The sequence below is a fragment of the Euphorbia lathyris genome, chromosome 7, assembly GCF_963576675.1.
Source record: "Euphorbia lathyris chromosome 7, ddEupLath1.1, whole genome shotgun sequence".
NCBI lineage: Eukaryota > Viridiplantae > Streptophyta > Magnoliopsida > Malpighiales > Euphorbiaceae > Euphorbia > Euphorbia lathyris.
Window position 1 is genome coordinate 60,056,425 of NC_088916.1, and position 24,587 is coordinate 60,081,011.

The window sequence follows — 24,587 nt, forward strand, 5'->3', positions numbered from 1 at the left end:
ATTAAGTCAAAATAAAACAAGTCAAAAATAAATCAATACAAATATATATGTTAGATGGTAACCATACACCAAAAAATGTTAAACTAAAAGAACATGCAAGGTAATGGCAAATTTCTAGCGCTTCCTAATCATAATTCGCCACAAAAAAGAAAAAAAAGAAAAAAAAAACTTTTAGCGCGCCATAATAGTGCAAGTCGTTTTTAAACGAGAATTATATCCATCTATGAACAATATTCAAATTTGCCCATTCAACTTTTGGACAATTCTAATGGTTGAACAATGTTTTTTCTTCTGAAAAAATGCGGAATAGTCTCTCGATAGGATGTTCTAGGAGCAATTTTTCCTTTAATCATCACAAGTTGGAATTTTACACTTAATGATCACAAGTTTGGATCAATTTAAAAAATAATTCACGAACTAATTTAGCATGAATCTTGATATTTCTATTGCATACCCGTGACAAAAATTGGAAAAAAGAAATAAAAAATTATATAATGTTTTATGTAAGTTGGAAAACAATTAAAAATAGGTGGAATATTTATATGATAACCATGTTGTGGTAAATAAGTTATCAGCATCCAAACAAAATTTAGATAAGCATAGACCTAATATCATTTTGCAGAAATTATAACTGATACAAACACAACATTTATAAAACATAAACACAAATTCTAAAAAACATATAACCGATCGGTTAAATTATCACGGCTGCTTAACATATAAACACCACACACACACAGAAAAACTAGAGACGTTCATTGCGGATCCGCCTGGCCAGTTGGATGTCCTTGGGCATTATCGTAACCCGCTTCGCATGAATAGCGCAGAGATTAGTATCCTCAAACAGACCAACCAAGTAAGACTCCGCAGCCTCCTGAAGTGCAAGCACCGCATGGCTCTGGAACCTCAGATCATTCTGCCATAAATCAACATAAATATTCATCACCAACAGGTTTCCTTTCCGCCAGTATATTAACAATTTATAACTAAAATTTGATTATTCACCTTAAAATCTTGAGCAATTTCACGAACAAGGCGCTGGAATGGCAGTTTACGGATCAAAAGCTCAGTGCTCTTTTGATACTTTCTGATTTCTCTGATAAATTCATTAAACAAACAGATTCCATCAGATCGGGATTAAGTACGACAGAAGAATTGAATTGAAGTTACGGCGATCGCATACCGGAGAGCCACAGTTCCAGGACGGTAACGATGTGGTCTCTTCAGTCCTCCAGTAGTTGGAGCCGATTTCCTAGCAGCCTATATGAAATTGATTACTAATAGATAAGTATATATGGATTCAAACATAAACCCTAGATTCAGCCAAAAAAAAACGCAATTATACAAATTTCATGAACGAATCATTTCACTTCCTAATCCTAATTGAAATTAAGCATCTAATCTAAGACATACCTTTGTGGCGAGTAGCTTCCTGGGAGCCTTTCCACCGGTGGATTTACGAGCAGTTTGCTTAGTACGAGCCATCTCACTTTCAGAATAAGAAGAGAAAGAACAGAGACTTGCGATATCAAAGTAAGGAATAGACAAATGAAAAGTAAAATGGGGGGCTTTATATAGGGAGAGAGACGATGGCGGAACGTATAAGGTCGGTGGAGAGTGGAGTACGAAAATCCCGGATAACTGAAAAGGGAACTTCTCCGCCCATGTCATCAGAATCTGATTGGTTGATTTTAGGCATAACATGCATTTATATTCCTAAACTATGGTTTTAAAATCAATTAGGATACTAAACTATCGAAATCATCAATCAGATCCTTGAACGAGTTAAAAATCATTGAGTCCTCATTCTAAACAAAAATCTTCAATTGAGGCCTCATCGAAAATCATTCGGTTGAACAATTTCATATCTTCTTTTCCAAATTCATTTTGAATCAACACATATATTATTATAGTCTATATCAAATAGTCGCAGTTTCCGATTTTAGGATAGGATAGAGACTCAATTGATGATTTTTGCTTAGTCCAGGGATCTAATTGATGATTTTGATAGTTTAGGGTTTTAATTGATTTTGAAATTTTAGTTTAGGGACCCAAATGGATGTAATGCCTTGATTTTATAAGTACGGATTGCCAGCGTGGACGACTTTTAGCTAATAATGATTGAATTTTTTTTAATTCACAACCAAATACCCGTTTTGTGTTGTGAAACCGGACCAGACTGGTCAATTGGTTCTTTCGAACTAGGAACTCGACAAACTTTCAATTCAAGTAATATTGAATTTTTTGAAAATGCAAAATCCAACAAAAATTGGGATTAATTCGAGATCTAACGGTCAATCAGAACAGAATTAACTCCGGTTTTTTAATATTTTTTCTTTTGTAAAAAATTAAGGGTAAAGTTCAAATAAAATCCCTGTGGTTTCACTAATTTTCAGATAAAGGACTGTGGTTTACTTTTTTTTCAAAACGAGGACTGAAGTTTTCAACTTTAGCAAAATAAGGACTTTTTCGATTGATACTATTAAAATCACCATTAACAACTTCAAAAATGACATATTTTAAGAACTATTAATATTTTAAGCAACTTTAATTCTTCAACTTTTTTATTTCGAGATTATTTAGATGATGTTTGGTAAAGAAAGAGAAAGTTAATGTTTAGAGAGAGAAAGTTTCAAAAAAGATGATTTTCTAAAATCGAAAATGTAGTTTCATAGAAAATATGACATTGAACAACTTTAATTCTTGAAAATTTTCATTTTCAGGTCGTTAAAGATAGTTTTAATAGCATTATTAAAAGTGCGAAACCTCAGTCCTTGTTTTGACAAAAAGTAAACCACAGTCCTTTATCTGAAAATTAGTGAAACCACAGAGGTTTTATTTGAATTTTTCCAAAAAATTAATTCTGGTGGGTGATAATATTTGAAATAAAATAGTAGAAAGTTATTTTAGTGGATTTGGTCTCTTTAACTTAACCAAGAATAGAAAAATATGAGTTGATTATTTGGTTTCTCTTTTTATATTCAATTTTTCTATTAGTAAAATGACCTCTAAAATTATAAACGAGATCAGTTTGACCTCAATTAAAGCTTTCAGTTGTAAAGTTGACCATATTTAATCAATTTGTTGTAAATTTTATACAGTTTTAATCTTAAAATTAATTGTATTTGAGTTAATTTATCAAATATTACTAACTTCAAGATTAAAGTGGTATTTATATTTCGATATGGGCTAAATTGATCATCTCTATCAATTTTAGGAATCATTTTTATTCTTATTTTTTAGTGATGATATTTTTTTAAATATCTTTTTTTTGTATAGGATATTTTAGATTTTTTTTTTTTTTGAGGGACTTAGATATTTATTACTATTAGTTAAAGCATCTTACAAGAAAGTACATGTCCTTTCGGAAAAATTTTGACAATTTTTTCAAATATTTTATATTACGTATTTTTTTTTCTTTCTACGAAACTGCTTATGATGTAACTGTTCATACCATTCCCTCTCCCACTCACTCAACTCAAAGCATATTTTCTAAAAAATAACCACTCATTATCTGCCTATTTCATCTTCCTTAACTATTTTCAAGTCCGTCTTTCTCAATTCCTCAAAGCCAACACCCAACTTCTTGTGTCTCCTTGCCATCTTTCATCAGTTCCCTCCCTTAAACTAAAATGGCAATGTCGCCAATCTTCGCCTCTCTCAATATTTCCACCTAAATCATGTTCTCCAGTCACCAACCATTTTCTTATTATTATTTGACTTAAAATTCGAAGGAAACTTGTGCTTCTTGTAGCATTAATCAACAGTATGCCATTCTTTTCCACAAAAACTACATTTCTTGATATTCCCTCCATTTGGTGCCTTTACGGTAATTACTAACTCTGACATTTCTACTATTGCCTTGGGCAAAATTAATAGTGGCATCCAACGAGCCTAGAACACTTACATCAGGCCCCTTATGAATTTGCCTCTCATTTGAACAACCATATTGAAAACCTTTTCAAGATTAGGCAATGGATCCATCATTAACACTTGAGTTTTAATCATACTGAAATTCCTATTTAACCCTCTCGGAAACTTAATAATGTAATCTTATGTTTGTTGTTCTCTCACATTCTTAATAGCAATACACATAGTAGAACCAGTTGGCACACAATCACAATTTTGAACTGGATGAAAATTAACTAATTCTTCCCATATTACTTGTACCTTGGTGAAATAATCTGTAAGTGAAAGATCTCATTTCATCAATGCTGCAATTTCATCTTGCAATTCAGCTATGCGCATATGATTTGATTGAGAGAAACGATTTTTCAAATTCTGCCAACCCTAATAAGCAGTCTCAAACCAGGTGATGCTTTGTGAAATTGAAGAAGAAATAGAACTATTGATCCAAGAAAGCACAGGTTGATTATACCAATTCCATGCAAATTGATTCACTTCCTCAACATCAGATTGCAAAAGTGTACCATCAATAAACTTGAGTTTGTTCTTCGTTGTTAAAGAATGCTTCATTGCCCTAGCCCAAGAATGATAATCTTTACTCCCTGTTAATGGTAAAGATACCAGAGGTTGACTTGTATTTTCACTTGGGTGTATATAATAGAAGCTTGCCGAACATGTAGATTGATCAAGAACCATTGCAACCGGTGTCACTAGAGTAGTCATCTCGCAAAAAAAAATCAAGAAGCTTCTTGAAAAAGAGATCTGAATCTTACAAAAGATTCTAGAAAATAGAGAAATGATACAGATCTAACACAAAGATCTATAGAAAGAAAAGTAGAATTTCTCAAAAGAAATTCCTAATAGAGGAAGATCGGAAAACCATTAACGAAGAACAATCAGCGGAAACAATTTAAGCGCTCAGATACCATATCAAAGACACAGCAAAGAAGAAAACTGGAAGTTTATTGTTAGAGAAGAAGATGAAAAGTAATTGTATACCTAAACAGGTATATAATATATACAAGAAGATTAGGGAAGGGGAAAGGAGTAACATTCTAATTTAGTCCCTATAAATCTAACTTATTCTTAAACTACCCATATAACTGCAAAATAATAAAACCTAACTATATCTAATACTCAGTATCGTCAATTCTCTCATTCACTGCTTCTTGTTTTACTCCTTGCTAAAACTATGGCTTCTAAACATAACGCTCATCAATTTCATTTGTGTTTTATGTTATGATTTCAATGTGACGAATCTAGGAGTTTCGGTTTACTTTTCCTAATTTGTAGGGAGATTATTGTCATATATGGATATGCACATTAGTTTTCTAGTGACTTTCAATATCAACAGGGTGTCTTCAATCAAAGGAGGAAAACTCGACATTTAAGAACTTTCTCTACTTTTATTTCTCTCTGATTTCATTTAAAGTAATGCATGTCTGCTGAATCATTGCTTATTTTTTCTGTTTTATATCTTGACAGTATTGAAAGATAATGAACTTTGTGGGATTTTGATATGCTTTTCTTGCCAATGATAATGGTTGTCTCTTTTAAAAAGATTCTAATGTGCTTCATCATTTTTTCTTAAGTCTTTTTAATTTTTAATGCTTTTATAGTTTGAATTGTTATTGGTGTCAATTTCTTGGGATTAAACTCATGAAGCATGCCCTTTCCCAAATTGAGGCTCGTAGTAGTTTTCAAGAATGGAGGTTAATTTTGTCGATTCATAAATGGTAATCTCAAGCATATGGTTTTATCTTTTTATCTTTTCAGCACTTAGGATTCTTGTAAAAAATCTCTGCGCAATTTACTTGGCCCGGTTAAATTGCCACAATTGTGTGCATATTGATTACTGCCTTAGGTTAATTGAGTTGTCGACTTAATAAATTATTTTGTGAGTTATAATCTATTGAATTATATTGTGTTGTGATTTCTCTAATAAAGGTTACTACGCAAAATATGTCATTTCTTAACTTAAGATTTGAAACATTTTGTTAAACAATATATGCCTTGATTTTAAATTAATGGCGTATAATAATCTTTAACTATTTCAAATTGGTGTATATCAATTACCTTAAGGGACCTTTTTCATGCTTTTTTTAGAAAAAGTTTTTCATTATTCTCATTTTATTTGAGCACTTAGTTGATCATTTATTCAGGGTAAAAGCTCTATTACAAGTATCATTTTAAGCCTTTATATTAAGGGAAACATGGGTGTGCATGTTTACAATCATATTGTTTTTACTATTGATATTGATCATACTATTTTTTTTCTAAGGTTCTTAGATAGGTTTTATTGTATATAATGAGAATTTCAAGATTACAGTGACATGTCAACAGCTTATAGGTCTTCTCATGCAGAGCTACTTGAATCTTATATGTTTACTTGTTTGGTTTTGTGTAAACTTCCCATGTTTCTCTATTTTCCTGCACTTGAGAGGCGATCGGCCTTATCTCAAGGCAGGGCCGGTCCTAGGCATAGGCCCAGGGTGCACCAACCTAGGGCCCATGGCTGGAGGGGGCCCAAAAAAAATTAGTCTTATATATATACGAAATTTATTTGTTTTTTTAATATAAATAGTGATAAAATCATATAGGAGGGCCTATTTCTTTCTAAAAGTCCATTGATAAAAAAAAATTTCAAGCCCTATTTTGTTATGTATAATTTTTTTATCATTAAATGGACCCTTATTGCTTATTTTGCATAGAGCCCCAAAATTGTCAGGACCGGCCCTGTCTCAAGGAAGACAAAATTCGATCGTCCTTCGATCAAGCTGTGCAGGGTGAAGGTGGAGGCCGATCAGCCTCAAAGAGGGTTTCCTCAAAAGTTTGATCATCCTTGACCTTTAGTATCCACTCAAATCACAAAGATCTGCATGTTTTACTCCCTAAATGAAGCTGATCTACTCGAACCTTTGAGTTTAGAGGTAGGATGGTGTCGTTTAGTTCATTTCCTCTATAAGAATACCAATGAGCTATAAAACGAGATAAGAAAAAAAGGTAAATAAGGGTTGAGTCCTGAAAACAGAGGCTAATTTATACATCTAACACATTTCGAGGACTAATAAAACGAGTAAAATGAGCTTAAAACGAAGGGTTAAATTCGCCATTTTATCATCATTTGATAGTTTGGATTGGTGATAAGCTCATTGTTAAGGTTAGGGATCGGCCTCCCGTAAAAGGCATAAAATTAGTTTCTTCGGGTACTTTAAACCACCCAAAATGTGTTGATTGACATTTATTGCGGCATTTTAAAGATATCTCTAATTATCGGTTGAATCACTAATAATCATTTATAAACATTTGGTTATGGAAATTAGGGATCGACCTTCCATGATGAGTATTAATTGATTATTTCGAGTATACGCCACACTCGAAATGAGCCAATTCATACTTATCGTGTCATTTCGAAGATATTTCCAAGTAACTGAATCAGTTATGGAACTACGAGTTTCGGTCATGTTCCATGACACTAATCATACGAACTCCCCGCTTCTATTACTCATATCTTTCATACTTAACTTGAGTATTATATGAGTTCGGTGTCCCAAAAGCACCAAAGACAGGTCCAAAGTCCTGCGACTCTAACTATTATAGTTTTGCAGGTTTAATAGATGTATATACATTTAGGACTGTATCTCATATTGTATCATGTTGTATATCCCAGTTTGGTATTTTGTATCCACTATTCATTTATTCATTATAAATATGTAATTAATTAATTCATTTATTTACAGCTTTCAATTATCTCAACATCCACATTAATTAAAAAAATCGTGGCAATACTAGGAATAAATCAAGTACTAAAGTTTATGCTAAATTTAACATTATAAATGAGTAAATGATTGTCCTGAACCTATCTTTGAAGGGTGTAGTAGTCGAGTTCTCTATCTACTATATCGAATTTTCCTGATATGGTGGATTGGGTGGCGACTCTGTACAATTTAGATATAAAATGTTACATGTCATGTTTTACTCAGGATCGTTAATCATTAGTGTTCTGCTCCTGATATAATGCACTTATCTTATGAGCGACTCGCATGAGACTCCTTCCTGGAAGTATCATGCGTTCACACCGGTCGTGAGCTCGTACTCATTCAACATTTCTTGAAACACCTCACAGTCCTGTCCGTAGCTCTAAAAAAAGTAGCAGTCATTTGTGCGAATTAAATGGCTTACTCTATGGGCACCTATAGAAACCTGACACCCTCTCCACAAGCTTTTTGTCTCTTTTTTTATAATGAAAAAACTTAGCCCTTATGGACAAATAATAAAACATAAAGGGATAGAGAATCCCCTTTCCTTATTCCCCATGTTGGGACAATCGAACCAAAAGTCTGTTTATCAACCAAAATCTGATACGATATTGAGGTTATACAATTTAGCACCAAAACCCAACATTGACATCACTGGTCGAATGAAACCCCATTTTATCTAATCATATGTTTTACTCATATCAATCTTTAGAGTAGAAAAAATCTCCTTCCCTTGTGATTTTCGTTTCAGGTAATGTTATCTCGAAGGCGATCAGTATATTATCTGTTATAAGCCTTCCAGGAATTAATGCACTTTGTGACTCATAAATTACATCATTTAACAACGGTTTCAACCTATTTGCCATCACCTTTGCTAGAATTCTGTAAACTATGTTACACAGTGATATTCGAAGGAAATCTGCCAATACCAGTGAGTTAATCTTTCTTTGGTATAAGGACAATATTTGTATGATGCAAATCGTGAGGTAATGCGTCTGTCTCAGAAAAGCTTCTACAAATTCGCAAACATCCCCACCAATAATTGTCCAGGTGCACACCAAATAAGGCAGCTTTTACTTCATTTGTTGTAATCTGCTAAAAGATGTAATAGTTATGTTCTTCAGTAACTTTCAGGATCACACAATCAAGTACTTCAAAAGAAAATGAGTTTGTGATTTATCAAGTACTTCAAAAGAAAATGAGTTTGTGGTTTGAAACTTTTTAGTGAAATAATTAAATCTCTATTGAAGGATTTAGAGATATTCAACACAGTCCATTTATGGCATCGATTTTTCTGTTTATCAAATCCATTTGCCTGAGAAAAAATGTGTATATGAAATTGTTTATTATTTATTAGCAGATAAAAGAATAGGGAAGAAGAAGAAGAGTAGGTTTAATTGTAACTTTTTATGTAATCAAATAATGTTATTTTTTTTATTTTTTCTTCTTTTCGCAATATATTTTGCTTTTATTAGCACCTAAGTTTTTTTATAGTTTTTTTAGAAATTTGTAAAACTTTGTTATTAGATAAATAGATATGTATACATCACAATTTGCAATCAAAACTATTTTGCTTATTTTTCAATCAAAATAGTTTTGTTATTTATAGAATAGGTTTCAAACTAAATTTATTAATTTTAAAATGGATTTAACTCGATACTAACTCCTACAAAAATATCTAACTTTATAAGGGTCCATTACGGTACTTCTATTATTTTATTTTATTTTTATCAAAAACACAGTTTCGAAAAAATGAACCTAATAACCAAATTAATTTGGTCATGTTCGAAAAATGAATACAAACGGTCACTTATCTATAAAGACATTTTCTTCTTGAGAATGATGATAAGTTTGGTCTCATACACAAGAAGGAACTTTAAGATTGCAACCTTAATTTTTTTTTTTCAAATAGAATTAGATATGAAAGGCATAAAGGTGTTACTTTACATCACAATTTTGTTTGTGATTATAAAAAAATCAACTTTTTATAAGAAGTTTTTAGAAATAATATATACATTTTTTTAATTTGAAGTAAAGCTTTACACTGTTAATTCTTTTTCATATCTTTCTTAAAGTGTTAAATTTAATTATTATGTTTTATCCAATAAAAATAATCGAGCAGTTGCTTTACAATATATATATATATATATATATATATATATATATATATATATATATATATATATAACTACAAATACTTCTATTATATAATAATTATATAGTAACAATGCATGATAATGTATATAATAAGTTTAATATATATTTTAAATAGTGATATATAAAAGTTAATTATTATACCATTACAATGTCACAACTTATTTAAAGAAAATCTTATTCTTATAATATAAGAAAATTTATAATTATAATTATTTGAACTATGAATCTCAAAAATAATTCATCAATATTATAATTAGTTGACTTATTAATAATAGATTCAAAAATGTAATAAAATGAAATCGCAAATTTTGCTTTAATTGCATATTATTTTCTGAGTCCAACATTTCATATCCATCTAATCACAATGATCTATTATATCTATTCCTTATCCATCTCCCACGTTCAACTAATTTCGTCTAAAACTTAATCCTCTTGATTATAATGTTGGCAACTAAAAACAATTTTATCTTTAACGATACAAATTGGAATTTTACCTTTAATAATCACAAATTGGCATCATGAATCTTGACATTCATATACTGGAAAAATTGGAATGCAAGTTGGAAATCAATTAAAAATAGGTGGAATAAGTTATCAATACCCAAACAATATATTATATAATATGGTATGTTCTAATCTAGATGAGCATAGACAAATTGCATTGTAACTTTTATACAACACAAATATTTTTTTTTTTTTTTTTTTTTTTGCCAGAAATGACATTGTAACTTTTATACAACACAAACAATATTTTGGAGAAATTATATTTCAACTTTTATACAACACAAACACTAATTCTAAAAAACATATAACCAATCGGCTAAACTATCCGTGCTGCTTAACCAAAACACCAAACGCAAAGAAAACCTAGAGACTTTAACTAGGGATCCGCCTGGCAAATTGGACGTCCTTAGGCATTATCGTTACCCGCTTCGCATGAATAGCGCAGAGATTCGTATCCTCAAAACACACCAACCAGGTATGCCTCAAAAATTGGATTATTATTGACTTTATAATATTGGGCGATTTCACGAACAAGCCTCTGAAACGGCATTTTACGGATCAAAAGATCAGTGCTCTTTTGATACTTTCTGATTTCTCTGATAAATTCAATAAACAAAAAGATTCCATCAGATCGGGATTAATTACAACACAACAGAAGAATTGAATTGAAGTTACCGCGATCGATTGCATACCGGAGAGCCACGGTTCCAGGACGGTAACGATGTGGTCTCTTGAGTCCTCCAGTAGTCGGAGGAGCCGATAACCTAGCAGCCTATATGGAATTGATAAATAGATCAGTATACATGTATTGAAACATAAACCCTAGAATCAGCCAAACAAACGCAATTAAACAAATCTCATAAACGAATCATTTCCATTCCTAATTCCAATTCCAATTAAGCATCTAATCTAACACATACCTTTGCTGCGAGTTGCTTCCTGGGAGCCTTTCCACCGGTGCATTTACGAGCAGTTTGCTTAGTACGAGCCATAATAAGAAGAGAATAAAGAACAGAGACTGCGATTTCTGAAGTTGCTATATCAAAGTAAGGAATTACAAAAATGGAAAAGTAAAATGGGGGGCTTTATATAGGGAGAGAGACGATTGGGCCGGTTGAAAGTGGAGTGCGAAAATCCCGGATAACTGAAAAGATAACGTCTCCATCCTTGTCATGGCAATCTGATTGGTTGATTTGTTTAACTACGGATTGCCAGCGTGGACGACTTGTTGGCGAATCAGTGAGTCGGTGACTGAAATTTTTTTTAATTCGCATCCAAATGCCCGTGTTGTGTTGTGAGACTGTCCGGATTAGCCGATCGGATCTCTCGAACCGGGAACTAGACAGACTTCCAATCCAAATCTATTGGATTCTTGAAAATGCAAAATCCAATAAAAATTGGGATTAAATCGGGATCTACCGGACCAGAATTGACTCCCGTTTTTTAATATTTTTTCTTTTGTAAAAAGTTAATTCTACTTGACTGTAATATTTGAAATAAGATAAAATAGTAGGGGTATAATACGGTATTTGGCTCCTCAAACTTAGGCTTTTCGGTCAATTAGGACATTAAACTATCAGAATCATCAATCTGGCTAAACTAAGTAGAAATCATCAATTGAGTCTCTATTATAAACAAAAATTATCAAAGTATTCAACTATTAGAGGAGTTTTTAAAAGAAAAGTGTTTTAATATGGATTGTGTTTTGTAATAGTGTTATTTGATTTGATGACGTGGAGGGTGTTTGAGTACCCAACCATTAAGGGTGCTCTTATTATGATTGAGATAATATTGTGGAATTTATTATACTAATACTGTGTGGATGATAATGGGTAATAACCTTTTCATGGTACAAACACTAAAGTTATCCAACACACAAATTTCTTAAGGAAAGAAGAAAAAAATTTGTACTCCCTGCTCCATTTCTCTCAAATTCACTGCATACTACCCTAAATTGGTACTTAATTAGGGATTATGTAGAATGAGTTGTAGAAACAGCTCTCCATTTCAATTTTCACACACATAATTAACGGTAAGAAAGGGTGAGTAATTTAACTTGGATTAATTGTTTCGAACCATAAAATAAATAATGATAAATTCATTATTTTTCGATGGAGTAGATCTCAAGCATCCTTCGCCTTAGTAACAGTTTTCTACAAAATAAGGGAGGTATTGGTTATTCGCCGTAAGCATTTTGATGTTTAAATCAACATCGAGAAAGTAATGAAGATTAGGGTTTTAAATATATTTGAAAGATTCACAAACTCTTTATTTATAGATCTGTAACTTGTTATTATATATATATATGTAAGTGAAATTTATGATGGTGTTGTTGAAAACGAAGCTAAATAATACAGAATTAATCAAGCAAAGATCAAACACAAGAATTTGTTAACGAAGTTCGGCAGTTTTGAATTGCCTACGTCTCCGGGAGCGATGAGCGGTTTTCTTATTGATCGTGTAACTGAAAGATACAGTTTTTATATGTATTTATAATGCGTAATACAAATTACCGAAATACCCCTGTACCATACCAAAGATTTATTAGTTAATTAACAATTTAAGCTTTAAATAAACCAAAAAGATTAATAATTAATGGGAAAATAGGCATAATAATCCACCATCTTCCAATGAGTGATTTAATTCCTTCAGATCCTCCCCGATCTGCTCCGCCGCAGACAAGCTTTTTATCATGGTATGTACAAACCTCTTACTTCCTGAAATTATTTTAATTAATTAATTAATTAAAAGTATTAAAGAATTAAGAAATCGGATAAATTATATAAAAAAATAGAAATTTTGGGTTATATAATATAATAATATAGTTATTTATTATTTGGGAAAAAAATATTTTCAAGTTTTTCATATTTTCGCTTGTTAATGATTGAGATACCGATTATTTAATTTAATACATCGAGTTTTCGATGGTTATAATTATTCACATTAAGCCAATGTTTAATGGATATTAAATTCAATTAAAAGAACATTATTTATTTAATTGTTATTAATATTGATTAGTTAGTATTAAGAACAAAAAGTTTATAATTATATATTTTGAAAATATATATTATCTACTGCCTATCAACTATAACAAACAATTGATTTGCATATACCCTTAATATTTGATTCGGATAAGACCCAATATTTGATTTGCACAGGTATTTAAGCTTAAATTGTTAATTAACTAATAAGATACCGTTTTCTTATTGATCGTTCCGCTCCACTCCGGAATAAGCCCCTTTGATATTATGAGCCATATACAACGGATGTCATGATCCCCACTATCCGATGATCCAAGACACACATGTGGGAGTTTGAAGAACAGGCAAAGCTCACAGTTTCCTTTCCAAAATCCCATGAAATGTTGCAAACTATTTGATGAGGGGACGTTTGGTTCACAAGGGGTAAGGGAAAGGGAAACTAAAGGAAAGGAAAAGAATAACCATTAATTCCCTTATGTGTTTGGATATGTTTAGGAAAGGGAATGGGGTAAAGGGAATCCAATTCCCTAAAGGGCATGGGGTAATGGCTTAACCTAAAATGGGGTAATGGCTTAACCTAAAGTGGGTAAAGGGAATGGGTTTTTTTTTTATAAACAAACAAGAACAAAGGGAATGAAACCCTCTCATTCTCATTCCTATAGACCCCGAACCAAACGCGCCTGAGTATTCAATTTGCTACTTTCATTCATTCATGCTCTTCTATTTATATTTAACAGATATGCTTACTACTAACTAAATGCAGACAACTTTAGTGTGCACCCAACTGTTACTGCTACGACACTTCAATTCCAGAGATCCACTTTTTTATCTAATTTATACTTCAACCCATATTTATTTAAAATTGAAATGAACCAATTAACTTCAACCCATCATTTCAAAATTAAATACATAAATAGAACTTATGAAATTATGTGTTGGAGTAATACATCTACTGACCAAACATAACTGATTTTGATAATAAATAATCCTCAATCCTCATACTAAAAAGTTGAACCAAATAGAGAAAAAAAAATGCATAAGAAAGATAGCAACAAAGATGAGAATGAAAAAGTGGCATGGTAATTGAAAAAAAGAGTTGAGTTAGGTTAAGGTTAAATATAAAAGTAAAAAAAAAAACATTCAGAAGAACTCACGGACTTGTTGGCGAATCAACGAGTCGGTGACTTAATTTTTCTTTAATTCGCATCCAAATGCCTGTGTTGTGTTGTGAGACCGGACCGGATTGCTTGATCGGATCTCTCGAAAAATTGGGATTAAGTCGGGATCTAGAGGTCCAACCGGACTTAAATTTACTCCCGTTTTTTAATATTTTTTCTTTTGTAAAAAATTAATTCTATTTGACTATAATATTTGAAATAAGATAAAATATTAGGGGGCATAATACCTATTTGGCTCCTCAAACTAAGGCTTTTCTGTCAATTAGGACATTAAACTAGCAGAATCATCAATCAGGTCTCTGAACTAAGCAGAAATCATCAATTAAGTCCATATTCTAAATAAAAATTATCAGTTGAGGCCTCATCAAAACTCATTCGGTTGAGCAGTTTGTTGAATTAATAAATTTATAATTAATAGTCTTTAATTTGATACATTATATTGTTTAAGAGTCATTTATGTATTTATCAAGAGTTGTATTGTTTCACAAAAAGTCATTTGTATTTGCAGAAAGTTATTATGTTTATCAATATATCTTTAATGTATAAATACCTATGAATAGAAATAGTAAGAAAATAGAATTTTCTTCCAGCAATTATATTCTTCCTCTGTATCTCTGAAATTTATTTATTTGATCCAACAAATTGGTATTAGAGCAAGACAAAAATTCTCCTGAAAATTGAGAATCATAATGAAAAGAGAAATCATGATTGATTCGTGGGAGATCAAGATGCAGATTTGGAAAGCTATGTGCTCTTGCATTAATCACATCAAAGAACAAGTCGATTCTTTGACCTTTGAGGGGATCAGGAGGTTGTTGGAGAAGGATTTGGAATTGGAGAAATATGCTTTGGATGTATAGAAGAAATTTGTCATGCAATGTCTGGTGGAGTCCTTAGAAAGTGATGAAGATGATGACAATTCTGAGGATTTAGGAGAAATTAAGGTACAAGAACATGTATCTCATGATGAGGAGAAAATGGAAGATTCTCCTGTGATGGGTCTTTTGCCAAAAACTGATCCAGCCAGTAAGAAGAAAGAAGTTCCAAGTAAGAGCAGCATTACTGAGGCCATATTGAAGAGAGCTTCTTATATTAAAGCCAACTGTGAGGAAGTTACAACCATCAGCCTTTGTCGAATTTTAGAGGAAGATACTGAACTTGATAAATTTGCACTTGATCCATATAAGAAATATATAAGCAATCTGTTAGATGAGGTATTTCTATAGGCTGATGAGAATTCAGAGTCTTCAAACAACGACTGTGATGAGAATGACGAAGAAAAAGTAAGAAGAAAATTAGTGCAAAGCAAAAGGTACAAATTTCGAAAGTATCTAAAAAGAGGAAGAGGTTTGAAAAAGAAATCAAAGCATCAAGCAAGAAGCAAAGCAAGCTTATGGAAGAAGCATCGAAGGACAACAGCAGTGCAGAAAGCACCGAGAATGCCTCTGATGATAGTCAGTCTCAATCATCTATTGAACAACTTGACAAGAAAAAGAAAATTTCAACACCAGCATACAGTAAAGACGTTGAGCATCTAAAAACGATAATCAAATCACGTGGGATGACTATGGAAGTTAAAGAGATAAAGGAAAGAGTGAAAGAAGTCAAGGGAATTGGCATGAGTAACATTGTGTCAAATTCACGTAGAAGGTGCACTATTTATGTGTCACATCCAAAACCCAAAATACCAGTTCGTAGTGATAATAGTGATGTTGATGGTACTAACGATGATAATGATGAGGAAGACGACGATGATGACAAAGCAGAAGAAAACGGTGGAGATAATAATGGGGATGATGAAAGCCTGGAGTGAAGAGGTCAATAACGATTAAGTTCGAAGATTTCAGCAGATTGAGAACTGTTCTTGGTGTAATTAGGGGATAAAAAAAATTATAAGTTTAAGGGGGTGTGTTGGATTAATAAACTTATAATTAATAGTCTTTAATTTGGTACATTGTATCATTTAAAAGTCATTTATGTATTTATCAAAAGTTGTATTGTTTCACAAAAATTTACAGAAAGTTATTGTGTTTATCAATAGTCATGTATGTAATGTATAAATACCTATGAATAGAAATAGTAAGAAAAGAGAATTTTCTTCCGGCAATTATACTCTTCCTCTTTATCTCTGAAAGTTTATTTATTTGATCCAACACACTTGCAGACTCTTTTTCTCAAACTCATTTTAGACCAATACAGATATTATTACAATCTATATCAAATAGTCACCATTTCTGTTTTTAGTATATAACAAGGATTCAATTGATGATTTTTGTTTAGTTCAGAGACATGATTGATGATTTTAATAATTTAGAGTTTTAATTGATTTAAAACTTTAATTTAGATAGACAAATGGTATAATGTCAATAATAGGAAACTATTTTAATGGGCTCAATCTCTTTAGACTAGATCTCCAGTGGCATGACATAGGACCATTCTGTAATTTTTCATTTTTAAAAAAAACACTTTGCAACCAGAAAAGTTTGTGTCCATTTTTTTGGACATTATCCACAATGTTTGTTAGGGGTCTACCTCTACTGTGTGAATTTTGTCTTTAGACTTTTTTTTTCACTTCACACTTTTTTCTTTTGGTTTTTTTCTAAGTTGATAATTAAAAGGTTAAATCAAATTAAATAAATTAATAAAAATTTTAATATTTATTTAACTAATAAATAACTTTTATATAAATAATAATTTTTTTTTATAATATAAATAATAATTATTAATAATTGATAACTTGATACATGAACTTGGTCACGTGTCTCGTCTGTGATGATGATCTGACGTCGTGCTCAAGTCTACAAAACAATATGGAGGTCAGACGGGGCTGGAGTCCGACAAGCCCGCTCTCATGCCTAAGCCAGTTTCTGAGTTAGGACCGAATGGAAGGGAATGGACTAGTTTAGAGATAGTAGTTAACGTACTGAACCTCATGCCTATACATGTGTACTTATAGTGTATGAATAGGCTTTAAGATTGTCACCTGCTTAGGAGTCCTTGCAAGTTTAGGATTATGTATCCCTTAAGGATTCCGAATCCTGGGAGGAATTCTTTATCTCGTTGGATTTTAGAAAGTCCTTTAATGCGTTTGAGGCTTGGATATTTGGACGTTTGGTGATGGATTGTCGCTTGTTGAGCTTGTACCACATCAATTGTTTCTATCCCGTTGGGACCATCTTAGATGCGTTTGGGCCCTCAGCATGCTTTGGGCCTCGACCATAACGAGTGTAGTGATAAAGTTACTTATGTGATATCATTTAACCCGATATCAGATGTCCTCCCCTCCCCCCCCCCCCCCCCCCCCCCCCCCCCCCACCTAGTCTTTAAGACATTCTTTTCAGGATTGTAATAAATCTTTTTGTGGAAGGTGTATTTTATTATTTGGCTCCAAGTCTTTATTTTTTCGGAATCTTTATAGAGCTTTTTCTATTTGTACTGATGTGTCAGCTGGGAAATGGCTCTAGGATCTTGTATTTTGTGGCTTCTATGATGATTAGTGCTTATTCCCACATTTGAGACGTTTCAGTTGTCTTCTAAGTCTTTTGGTTTTCCTATTCTTCTCTTTATCTTCCTTCTTCTTCGTCATTTCATCTTATCCTGTCATTTCCCTTTAAGCTCTCCATGCTTCTCGCTTTCTTTTTCGACTTCTTGGAAATAACTACTCTTCGTGACACTTCAGTGGGTTTTTCTCTCTTTGTCTTCATTTCTCTGTCCATGACTACCGATTTGTCTTGAGATCTGATTTTTTTTGTTGCCACTCTTGAAGTTCTATGTGTAGCAGGGGCGGATGTAGGGGGTCAAAGGGGGCATTTGCCTTCTCCCCCCCCCCCCCCCCCCCCCCCCCATCCCATTAAAAAAAAAAAATTAAATCCAAAAATAAGGGTTAAAGTGGAAAAATACCCCTAATGTTTTGAGTCAGGAGCAATTTTATCCCTAATGTCTAAAATGGTACAATTTTATCCCTAAAGTTGGAAGCCAAGAGCAATTTTACCCCTAACGTTGATAAATTGGGTCAATTTGAGAAATAATTCATCAAACTGTCTTCTCGGTCATGAATAATAGTGTCTGAAATTGATCCAATTTATCAACGTTAGAGGTAAAATTGGTGCAAAATTACAAAATTGATATGCAATTGGTGCAAAATAAAGAAAAAATGACTGTATTTTATAATAGTGTCTGAAATTGATCCAATTTATTAACGTTAGGGATAAAATTGCTCTTGGCTACAAACATTAGGGGTAAAATTGCATCATTTTAGATGTTAAGGGTAAAATTGCACCTGACCCAAAACGTTAGGGATATTTGATGCGTAACAACCCGAGAATCCCGGAAATGGATTATTACGAGTAGGAAACATTATAATTTACGTTTTTTATAAACAAAAATCATGAAAATAATGCATAACAATTGAACGGTTTTGCATTTTTCGTCACCAAAAATTGAACAATTTTGCATTTTTTGTCATAAAAAATTGAACAATTTTACATTTTTTGTCTAAAATTTTTTTACGTAGAATTTTGCCCCCGCTCCCTCAAATCATGGATTCGCCACTGATGTGTAGGAATCGATCATGAGTACTGTGTAGCAAAAATTGTTATCTCTCGTCAGTTGCCTGCCAAAAAACGTGCTGAAGATGACTCTTGAACTCGTAAATTCATCCACTGAATCAAATGAAGATAAATTAATTTCTAAGGCTGATTAATACAATTGTCTCCAGACCTTATATGTTTCTAAACCTAATTTATTTTGATCCATATAGAGCCAGTAGGTGCCTTATGCTATATTACATATGTGCTTCTTTGATGTTACTTTAATTGCCTAACTTCTGTAAAATTTCTTTTTGATAGCCACTCTAATACTGATTGTCTAGAACTTGCACTTATGCCTTTCTAAGATTGCATTCGAAAAATTGACATGATGGAGACATTAGTTATAAACACGTAGCTTAAATGAACCCTTTAAACACTGCTATGTAGATAGTTCTATTTAATTGAGTAAACTAGTCTGTGTTTGGATTTATTTTTTTTTTTTTTTATCTAATGCTTTGATAAGCCCATTACTAAAACATGTAAGGGATAAATGAGAGATTAAGATTAACATGCTATTTTTCTTTTTAAAAAAACGATTAACATGCTACATTTTCGGCAATTATTAATGCTTTATAGAGTATTAATATGCTAGATTTCATTCGTTTTTGACCAATTATTATTAATTGCTTTATAGAGAGTATAGAGCATCAATTATTAAATGCTTTATAGAGAGTATTAGAGTATTAATTGGAAAAGATTTATCATCGTTACCAACCAAGTCCACAACTGTTGACAGGCTCAATTAAAGCTTTTACCGTCCTTACCAATCTAAATGGGTTTTTTTTTATTAACTAATGGGATGCCTCTCATTTCGAAAAGAAACTGTGAAACGGGAAACCAGTGTTCAGATTGCTTTCAGCCCAATAAATCAATGTTGAAGCCGGTGGCTTTCACCTAGTAACAAGCCTAACCCTAGATCTAGACAGCTGTAGAAGAACCTTATGCAAGACAAAAATAGGTTCTTGGAATTTAAAGAGATTAATCGTAAACAAAATAAAAATTCAAAAAAAAAATGAACCAATTCATAAATAAAGGAGTACATCAGAAGATAAAAAGAACTTACAAAAAACAGGCTCTCTAAATGGCACCAAGTTATAAACAGACCAAAAGATTAGGCTTCACAAGGTTGGCTACCTTTATTAGAACCTCCAAATTATAAAGCCTTATTAGAGCCTTCAAATTACAAACTAGGCTTCACGGGCTAATGAATGCACAAAAGTAAAATCTTCAATTCAAATCAGCAGTACCTCCTCTACATCCATCTCTACATTAAACCATCCCTCACCATCCTCAATATTGTTGCAGTTCTATTTCTAGAACTTCTAATGTCTAGAGTAAAAATATCAAATGCATGCGGATACACACAGACAAATGCCCTTGAATGGTCCCGCCACACCCAATCCTATTCTATCCAATCCACCCAACAAGCTCATCAACATTTAGGTGGAAACACCCTACTCCAGAGTTGAGATGACTGTAGAACCCAAAAAGACTGCCCAACACAATTGATGAAGAAAATCATTATACAAGCAAGCTACAGTAACCCCTCCCAATGACAGAAATTCCATTGACAACAAATTTTCCAGACTCATTGACACCAAATTTCCCATAGACTCGTGCACCCCACATTCCCTCAAGCTTCCAGATTGTAGAAATCCCTCAAACCAATATTTTCCTCATTTAAAGACTCGATTGAGGTCAAACCTAAAAAGATTTAACCGGGCGTGGGTAATGGGGGTTGGGATGGGAAGATACTGGGTAATGGGGGTTGGGATGGGAAGATACTAGAGGTGACGCCCAACAGTTATATTATGTGGATCACACAGAGAGGTTACTCTAGATCATATAAATGGTAAGAACTAATCAAATAACAGAACTTATATTGAACAGGGATTCCGATAAACAAGTAAAATCAACAATTCACAAAAAATTGTATTTTCAATTCTCTCGGACGATATTAAAACGATTAGCTCTTCACCAACTGAAGAATTATATTCTTCTTAACAATTCAACTCACCAGCAAATATCGATGGCCATATTTCAACATTGGCTAAAAATTATGATATCAATTGAAATAGAAAATACGAAGATTACAATCAAACCAGGGTAATAAAAGCAAAATACCACATTGTATCTACATTACTGCCTACTAGAGAGTTTGAGCAGTTCTCTATCAAGACTAATCATAAGTTTTTTACATGGAAGGTGAAATAGCAAAACACATAATTAAGCTAACTATCACAATAGGAATAATGAAAACAAATTAAGCACGTTCACCACGGATCCGCCTAGCCAATTGAATGTCCTTGGGCATAATTGTTACCCTCTTAGCATGAATGGCACAAAGATTGGTGTCCTCAAATAGACCCACCAGATATGCCTCAGCTGCCTCTTGAAGTGCAAGCACTGCATGGCTCTGGAACCTCAAATCCGTCTGCAAAGAAAAATAAAAATAATGTTACGATCTGCATTTTTATAGCTGCAATTCAAATAAAATTCAGTTCCATCACAATCAACAGAGACATACCTTGAAATCCTGTGCAATTTCCCGAACAAGACGTTGGAAGGGCAACTTGCGGATCAGAAGCTCTGTGCTCTTCTGATACTTTCGGATTTCACTGTTGTCGTAATTAATCAAAATTAGGTTAAGAAACATAATAAAAAAAACGAAATCAAATTAAGGAACGTAAATCTACCGGAGAGCCACAGTTCCAGGACGGTATCTGTGAGGCTTCTTGACACCACCGGTGGTGGGAGCAGATTTCCTAGCAGCCTAATCAAAATACGAAAACATGAGCTGAAGGTTCCAAAAGAGAACAAATCTGACCTAAGAAGCCATGGAAATTGAAAGACAAATTGCGTAGAAATCCAAAACCCTAGCGAAACATACCTTTGTTGCCAGCTGCTTCCTCGGAGCCTTTCCTCCGGTGGACTTACGAGCTGTTTGCTTCGTACGGGCCATTTCTCTTCAGATTGACGAAAGATCTAACGAGAGGTTTTTTTCAGCAAGAGCGAAAATAAAGACCGAATCAACCAAATGTGATTCTGTAATTGGAGGCATGCCTTTTATAGAGGGATAAGAACAGAAAACGTAGTGAGTTGGAAAATTTAGGGAAGATGACGTGGACGAGTTGTGTTTCTTTTGTGATATAATAATGTGGCGGGTTTGATTGATTCTAACTCGGTATATAATTAAATTTAATTGGCTGTTTGAATGGTGAAAGGATTGCCAGCGTGGCTATTTGTGTTCAGGGCCGGCCTGGGCCTCGGCTAGGGTGCACTGGTCTAAGGCTCATGACTGTAAGGGACCCAATTTTTATATATTAACTGTATATATATTTTTACAGTAAACATTTATACTAAAATCAAGAAGTATCCTAGTGGTTAAATATCACAGTCTCAATTGCAAGTACCCTAACTCTCAAATTGCAAAGTTATTTTTTTCAAAAGAATATATTCAAATATTTGGGTTTCTTTTTTTTTTTGAAGAAAAATATTTGGGTTTCTAAAAATACATATATAAATATTAAGAAATTTATTTTTAAAACTTATTTACAATTATGTCAAACTAATAAAATTATTACTTTTAATATATTTTAAAGATTAGAGCTTATAAATTAAGGGGCTAGTATATATTTACTAAGGTATTAGAGTCTAATTTTTTTAATTTGAGTATAAAATCATACTTTATTTCTTTTATATGAAAATTAATAATATATTGAAAAATAATTTTGATCATGTGATTTAATTGTAATTTTGTAACCAATTGTGATATTAATGTAAAAAGCCCTAAAAATTATTTAGGTTTTAAAGGGTCAAATAATTAATATTTTAAATTAAAAAAAGGTCAAATTGATATTTTGAATGTTAATTTAAGAATTAAACTCATGTGTTGGCTTTTGTGGTATGCAAAATTTTGTCATATCATTTTGTAACATTTTCCGCTTAAAGTATTTCCATAAGTGACATTTAACTTTGGATGAAAAATTAGTAGATTTTGTTAAAAAAAAAAAATTGGCCAAATAACACAATTTTTGAGTGTGATATATACATGTGGCAATTTTTTTTAATTTTTTACCAAATAGATTTAATATGTAGATAAATAAGAATTTAGTGAAATACTTGTTTGTTTATCATGTATTGAAATATTTTTTAAATATTTTTTATGCAAAATATTTTTATTCAAGGGACCCTTATTTATTATTCTGCCTAGGGCCCATGAATTCTCATGACCGGTCATGTTTGTGTTTGTTCCATTTGAAAGGAGATCGTTGATTGGTGGGTTCTTGTGAGAGCGAATCGCCACGTCAGATAGATAATACCGAGTCGGTTTAAATTCAACTCAGATTTTGGTAAATTTAAACGTAAGACGACCATTAGTTTGAAGAACTAATAAACGACTCCGTTTTGGCTAAGTAATAAAGATGAGCAGGAAACGACGTTGTTTGTCGTTGGAAAAAACGTCATCTCCCCAACCTTCTTCTTAGAGGAGCACCTTTTCTTTTGACTCAAAGATGGACAGTAACAAAAGAGGGCAAGGCTACGGATGGACATGTTGGGGTTTAGTGTCCTATAGACAATTGTTCTAGGATATAAACTTAATGTAAATGAAGTGTTCTTTACATCATTTGTTTTAAATAGATATGGTTTCATAAACTATATAAAGGCAACCTCTTTTAAGAACTAAATAAGTCTAATAAAAGGAAATCCCTAAGTTTGTTTAAAGTGACTATAAAGTGTTCATACAAGTATGAAGTGAGACGAAACTTTATAATAAAATAATAAACTTAAAACCACCCCAAGTCAAGTAATATGTTTAGAAATAGGATTGACATATCACTGTTGAGACTTGCATGTAACAATGTCTTCTGTCGAGACAGAGAGCTGATCTCACAAGCTTTAGATATGCAGATATCTGGATAGTTACATGGATCCAATGAAATGGAGTTCATTAGGATTGGGGACCCGACTTGAGATAATAGGATGGGTAGATTTATCCTTGTCACATGTTCATCTCATTGGTATTAATAGGTATAAGTAATCCTCAGACTCAAAGGAATGTTAATTAGTGATTCTGGATTATGGAATGTGATGCTTTGATCCTGTTGTAACACGATCCATGACAGAGATGACTCTGGGGTGTGAACGGCAGACGTTGGGTATCACAAGAAGTAATTGCAGAATAGTTATACATTGGATTGAGCATTTGTCACTCCCGATAAATGGGAGATACGTCCAAGGATCGCTTGTGGAAGACTTGACTCTAAATCCTTGCAAGGTGATAGCTTAAGACTTGAAATGCAGATTTTGTTGGGGTTTAGTGTCCTATAGATAATTGTTCTAGGATACAAACTTAATGTAAATGAATTGTTCTTTATATCATTTGTTTAATGAGATATATGTTTTTATAACTATATAAAGGCAATCCCTTTTAAGCACTAAATAAAGTCTAATAAAAGGAAATCCGTAAGTTTATTTAAAGTGATTATAAAGTGTTCATACAAGCATGAAGTG

General features: G+C 32.5%; 1 protein-coding gene and 1 pseudogene across 1 annotated transcript; both read right to left on the bottom strand.

Annotated features, from left to right (window-relative positions):
* Positions 1-745: 745 nt before the first annotated feature.
* On the bottom strand, positions 746-11,356 carry LOC136200426 (uncharacterized; annotated as a pseudogene).
* A 9,763-nt stretch (positions 11,357-21,119) lies between these two features.
* On the bottom strand, positions 21,120-22,124 carry LOC136235766 (histone H3.3). Its single transcript, XM_066025776.1, has 4 exons — positions 21,964-22,124; positions 21,770-21,846; positions 21,601-21,691; positions 21,120-21,507 (listed from the first exon to the last, which is right to left on the bottom strand). The coding sequence occupies exons 1-4, from the start codon at positions 22,033-22,035 to the stop codon at positions 21,337-21,339; spliced, it is 411 nt and encodes a 136-aa protein (XP_065881848.1). The 5' UTR covers positions 22,036-22,124; the 3' UTR covers positions 21,120-21,336.
* Between the last annotated feature and the right edge of the window lie 2,463 nt (positions 22,125-24,587).